The following is a 6,739-nucleotide window of genomic DNA, read 5'->3' as shown; positions in this document are numbered from 1 at the left end:
TTCTATGGATTATAATCCTTAGTAGACCAATATTTTTTGAAAAAGTGTAAAATGCAGACTATCATTAACAATCTATGCCATGCAATAAAAGTTAACCCTTTGAAAATGAAAGGCTTTCGGAAAGTTCTAAGCAACTGCAGTAGCTTATCATTTAATAAAACATAACAAGGCTATGCCTGTATTAGTTTCTGCTTAAGGAAATGGAAGGAAAGGTAAAAGACTTGGAGAATACAAGCTTTTACAAAACAAATCAAATCAAAACAAAAAATATGATCAATGATTCTTTTTAAAAGTCTCTAAGTAACTCTAAAGGAGCTGGGATTAATTAAAACTGGAAGGGGCCCACTATCTTTCCTAATAGATTATAAGGTTCGTTAGCAACATAAGCAACTAGCCAAGGAAGAAAATTATTACATTATAATTAGTTTATATGCAGAAAACAGTGTCATTAAGTTGAGCGTTCTGCCCTAAAAATCTTCAACATACTGTTTTGTGCTCAACTGCATGCTAAGCAAATGAATCTGAGGTCTCTTTCAGTTAGAATTTGTGAAACAATGACCTCTAAACACAATATTGATTTTTCAAAATAATTCAAAAGTAATTATTATTCCTTAGCTGATTATATGCTCTATTATTCTTTAATAAAAATAGTAAATAATCCCTTCATTTAAAAAATCTTATCTCCTCCGAGAAGTAATAAAATAGTAAAATTTGTAATTTTATCTATGGGTTTACTTTAACGTATATATCTTGGAAAACAGTAAATTCATGAAAACCGTGCTTTGGGTTCTGATGGCAGTTGTTATAATTGGTAACACCAGTACGGGAGAGAGCAGGCATGTTCTATGTTATGAAGTCTAACTCAGAGCAAAACAGTTTATTCTACAATAGCACACTGGAGGAGTAAATGCAATTAAAATGTAAACAAGAAATTGTAAACAAGAAATAGCATCGCTCTCTCTTTACCTGACTAATTAGTCTATACAAACTACATAGATATCAAAGGTTTTACATATGTACACAGCCAACATAATATCAAAATATATTTTATTCTGGACCTCTTTCAGATCTGATTCAAATTACAGTTGTCAAAGCAATACAATGCAAAGGGAAACTGCAACAACAACAACAACAAAAAAAATGTGCCTAGAAAGGATAAAAGGGTCATTGGGGACAAATCATTGTGATGTGGAACCAAAAGACATCGTAAGTGTAATTAACATGGTCCAGGACAGCACAGAACGTCTATAATCAGTCTTCCTTACACAATAACCATGAAAACTGAACAATAAAGTTCTTTAACATGTACAAAAAACTGTCATGGGCTGGTTTACACTTTTACAACAGTTTTAAAGTTAACTGGATAACTAAAGAAATGATGCAGACATTTTAATCCAGTGCTATAGGTAGGCTCACAGAATTAGACCCAAAGGATTTGTAAAAATCAAAATTAGAACATTATAGATAAATGTCAAAGTCAGGAAAGAAGAAAATTACTTCTGTATTTGGGGATTACAGAGCTACAAAACGCAGTCTGTTTTTTGTTTTTAATGAGATGGATAAGTACATTAGACTAGATACAACATGCAGAATGTTTTCTTTAACTTATTCAGAAACTCCAAAGAAAACATCATGAAACAGCTTACTAGAGGAAAAAAAAAAAAAAAAAAGCCTTATTCACCCTGCTTCAAGACTGTCAACGTAAAGGCAGAGATAAAGAATGCTATCAATACTTCAGAACTACTGATATGACATCAAATTTCTAAATCAGTGTATTAAAAAAGTGAACACTTCCTCTTTTTTCCTCTCTTCCACATTAACTAGAATCATGTTAAAAACAAACAAACAACTAACTGATATTGAATGTGACACTTCAGAGCTACTACCAGAAGGAGTAATTCATAACTTCCCTACCCTCCTTGCATCCCTGCTGATTCAAAAGGGAAAAAAAAAAAAAAAAAAAACCCACAAACCAACCAGGGTCTCTTGTAGATTTGCTGCTATTCCCCCAAAATGCTGGCATTTGCTGCCATGCCACAATGTTGGTCCACTGAAATAGGATTTCTGTGGACACTGTCAACAGTAACTCATCAAATGCAAGTACCATCCTTAGCATGTGAGAATAAGCGCAGGTACTATATAGAAATGTACCATGTGCTTAAGAAAACGAAAACTGTTTTGAGTAAATAGCACTGTATTTGAAATTTATTTTTCTGCTCCTCTAACAAAACGTAACATTTTTGCTTACATAAGGATGGTCATTGTGATTCCTTTAAATAGCAAAAATGCATATTCCTCTTCAGGCCTCTACTCAGTAATAGTTTACATTACTCTTAACAAAATCATTCTACATAAACAGCTCCTTAAAAATAGTACTCTATCATTAAATCTAATTTGACAGAAAGAAGTTTAAGGAAAAAAGGAGTGCTTTATAAGTGAAAATGTACAAATCTTTGGCCTTTCTCTTGACATTTTTGTATGTCAAAAAGCAAAAAACCTTCATGTAATTCAACCTAATGATTACTTTTTGCACCATAATTTGTTTTGTACACCACAAAAGGAGGCACTTTCAGTTATCTGTAAAAGGTGTTTAATCCTAAAACATACTTACCTAGAGAATAATTAATTAAAACAGAATTCAGTACACTCTAAGATCTATTAGGAAATTAAAAGTTACCACTTCTAAAAGTCATTTGAAAGTTAATGATGGTACCTGATCAACGATAGGGAATAGGAGTTGGAACAAATATAAGAACTTATGGGATTTCCTACATGGAGAAGAAAAAAAGATATTCCTTTATGATGTTTAAGAGTGACAGCTGCTCTTTATTCTATTTTAATCAATGAGTATTCTGATTCAAGTTTTCCTTCCTATTTTTCCTTATGATAAGTTTCTTACAGTAGCCTATACAACAATGATATACAATGAATACCACAGAAAGTCTGCTGGAATCAGTTGATCTTCAGGAATAAGTTCTTAGAAAAAAAAAATAGAAGGAAAAATGAGCAAGAACCTCAAATATAAATCTTTACAGGCTGTGAAACTTGGTCTCTTACAGTCATGTTACTGCTTAAATTAGAGGCAATCTGATTTTTGTCTACTGGAGCAGCATCGTGGCACATCAGCAGGCAATGATGATGTTGAGAACAGCAGCAAAAATAAACAATTGTATGCTCACGAAGAACCCAAGCCTACAAAATGGATACCTTCCAGATAAAGTTTATACTTAAAAGACCCAAGACATCAGGATAATAAAGCTCTGTATTTATAATCTTTTATATGTCCTATTGTGGCTATGCTTAAGTAAAATAGCTACTAAAAGATATAAAAACAACAACAACAACAAAAAACAACAGAAAAGATGACAATACCATAAAAACGTAGCTGTCTATTTTGGCAGCTATATTGCGGAACTTATTGACTATCTTTTAATCAGCTGGAAAAAAAGTCAATAACTGTATGCAAATGAATAAATTGTCCATATCAAAATACAAAAGTACTATCAATAATCACCTCTGACTTTCAGATTTAAATTCAGTGCAATTGACAAATGCATCGCTAAAGGAAAATGCAGCTTAAACATACTCAAAACATTTGTGTCTATTCCTGGGAGCACATTTAAAAATTATTGCACAGATTTTTTTATTTTTATTTATTTTTTTAAAACAACAACAGAGGTCAACCACAGATGTGGACCTCCAGCAATAAAAGCAGGATTTCAAGTGCCAGATACTCAGCATATTAGGTTTCCTACATAAGTCACAGGGTAATAGTTCTAAATATCTATAATATGATCCAAAACCCTAAAAACAGCTGGCACAAAACCATCATGAATGACTGCCTCTCTGGATGTAAATTTTAAAAATATTATTACAGTATCACAGTCCCCACTAACAACAAATGGGGTACATATAACAATGTATTATGGAATTAAGTGTATTTATTTTCTTTACCAATAGCAAATGCTATCCTACCTTAGTAAAACCAAGACTTGCTTCAATCAATGCTGTTGTTTAAAAATAGCAAAAACAACAAATGCTGAAAATGAAAGCTGCATTATTTGGGTTAAATCAGTTTCTACTTAAAACACAGGTTAAAATTTTAGTAGTAAAAGCCTCAAAATAATTAGTGACAGAAATAGTGTTATAAATTTGCTGTTGGATAATAAGTGATTCCTTAATTGAAATCTTGGAAATATAAATTTGACAACTATTTTCTTCAAAATTGACACTTCTGGATTCTTACCTTAATCATGACAAACCCTGTTAATCACACATATAAACACAGCCCCAGGCTACCATTTGTAAATTCTGTAAGTTTTAGCTTTCAGTTGCATGAGCACAAGAGGCGGTCTGATCTGATACCTACCGTGTTTCCATGAAAATAAGACTTAGCCGGGCCATCAGCTCTAATGCGTCTTTTGCAGCAAAAATTAATATAAGAATAGTCTTATATTATGTTAGATAAGATCCGCTCTTACAGTAAAATAAGACTGGGTCTTACATTAATTTTTGCTCCAAAAGACGCATTAGAGCTGATGGTCCGGCTAGGTCTTATTTTCAGGGAAACAGGGTATATCCTAAGAAAATACTTGATATTACGAAGAGATAAAGACATGATATAGTAGTGATTATTTGGAAAAAAAAATAGCAGCTTATATCTATCAATATTTGAAAAAAGTGTAGTCACAAGTACCACAAATACAGAATCAGAGCAGCAGGGAGGTTAGTGCAATTATACTTAAAAAAAAATAAAATAAATGGGAATCACTGCTATTTAAAAACACCTTGAAGCAAGTCTTATGTTTTAAAGATTGTTTTTACACTAAGGTAGCTAACATTTTGCCATGTAATGGCAGTGTTATATGCCGTTATCTTGCTTTGTATAAAGAAAAATAACATGAGAGATTTTTAATACTGGAGTTTGGTTACATTACATATTTAAGCTTCTACACAGAATGATGGACACTTTGAGAAGCTAATCCTTATCCAGAAACAGTTTAATCTCTTAAAAAACAAAGCAAAACAAATAAACAACAAAAAAAACCCAAATCTACTTTGCTCCTTTTAACAATAGTGCACATTTTAACCATAATTTAGTTATGGCTACAAAACATCAGAAGATTTTTTTTAATGTATCTTCTCTATGGTATTAAAAAAAAATTTTTGTGCCCTTCTAGTCTTTAATTGGCAGAAATATGTCCCAAAAAAGAAACTACTGCATTTAAGCCACATCACCAAAAAACAAACAAAAAAATGAAACAAACAAACAAACAAAAAGAAAAACAGAGCATAATACCCTTTTACTGATGTGTCTTACAGATTGACGCGACCAAAGTCAAATATTTTCATTGAATTTCCAATTTCCCCTTCCACAACATGCACCAATTGAATATATGCTCTGGGAGCCATAAAATGTACCAAACATTTACCTTTTCAAAAGAATGCATTAAAATATTTTTAAGAATTTTTTTGTTTAAAGGTGAAAAAAATATAAACAAGAAACTGATTCACTCCCTTACTTCATGCATCCATAAACTAAACCAAAAACAAAGTTTAAAAGCAAGAACAAACTACTGCTGCAAGTTTTTGTTAAGTCCATTTTCTCTGTACATACAAACTGCTCAACTACTGAAGGGAAAAAAAGAATATAATCCATGGTGTCTGCTGATTCAAAGGGGAGAAACAAGGCTGTCATTAGTATCCAAAACTGGTACATGTACGGGCTGCTTTTATAATGCATATTTCTTTCTCTCTTCTGTTTTTCATATCCAAAACTTCTAAATGCTATTTTAGGGGCACAGCAGATTAGATTCCAGCACTTGGTGAACAGAATTCACAAGCTGTGATAAAATTCTGTCATCTTCAGGGTGCAATTTTGTTTATATACACTGTATGTATATATTTCTTTTAGATTTGGCTGTAGTGGACTGGCCATGGTTCAGGTGGGACTATAGCAGTACGTGGGTCAGGGACAGTCATTTTGGCTATGTACACATTCATAGTCGGTCCATGGCTTCCAACTAGTAGCGCTATTTCCGAAGGTCTAATACACAAACCTGTAAGAAATGAAAATAATCAACCAGTGTGTTAAGAAAGTCATCGGACATTTTTAGTTTAACTTTTCTATAGAGTATGGAATCTATTTCTTCATTCCAAGTTCACAAAACTGGTAAAGCAATAGTAATCATGGCATTGGGCACTTAACTAACAGAAATCATACAACTTGTCTAAGTAGCTGGAGGAAACCGCCACGGGCTAATCCTACAGAGGAAGAACCATGGCTAAAATTATGTCAATTTATTCCCTGTTAATTAAAAAGTAGAAAACATATACCCAAAATAGATCATTTCCTATTTCTGGGATCTTAACAAAAGATACTGCAGATTATATTAAGCTCTACTTTTCAGTAAACAGCTAATGGCTATACCCTTTCCATCTTCCCTTTGCTTTCAGAACTTTGGAAGCCATAACTAATATTTCTGTAAAGAGTTGGACAACCTCATCCTGAAAGTCTCCCAGTAGCACACATTCCTCAATGTAGGACTCAACTGCCTCTATTCCCCCTTCCCTGGACCATCCACACTCTTCTGCAGGGAAAAGAAGATAAAAGTAGGCATTGAAAATTCAAATCTCTCTCACAGTGGTATGCTGCTATACTTAATTTCACTAATGATGGCTTACTTTAGAAATAACTATCCATTTCTTAATTATGAAGACGCTCTTTGGGCAAAGATAG

General features: G+C 32.8%; 1 protein-coding gene across 4 annotated transcripts in view; it reads right to left on the bottom strand.

Annotated features, from left to right (window-relative positions):
• Positions 1-1,030: 1,030 nt before the first annotated feature.
• The window catches only part of TBL1XR1 (TBL1X/Y related 1), a 147,757-nt gene continuing 142,048 nt past the window's right edge, over positions 1,031-6,739 (bottom strand). For all 4 annotated transcript variants that reach the window (XM_081029016.1, XM_081029019.1, XM_081029018.1 and 1 more), the window contains one exon: positions 1,031-6,059. In XM_081029016.1, the coding sequence (XP_080885142.1) occupies positions 6,033-6,059 (27 nt within the window). In that variant the 3' untranslated portion in view covers positions 1,031-6,032. The remainder of the gene's footprint in view (positions 6,060-6,739) is intronic.

Source organism: Rhinolophus hipposideros (assembly GCF_964194185.1).
Source record: "Rhinolophus hipposideros genome assembly, chromosome: 2".
NCBI lineage: Eukaryota > Metazoa > Chordata > Mammalia > Chiroptera > Rhinolophidae > Rhinolophus > Rhinolophus hipposideros.
This window is presented reverse-complemented; position numbering and strand designations above follow the sequence as displayed.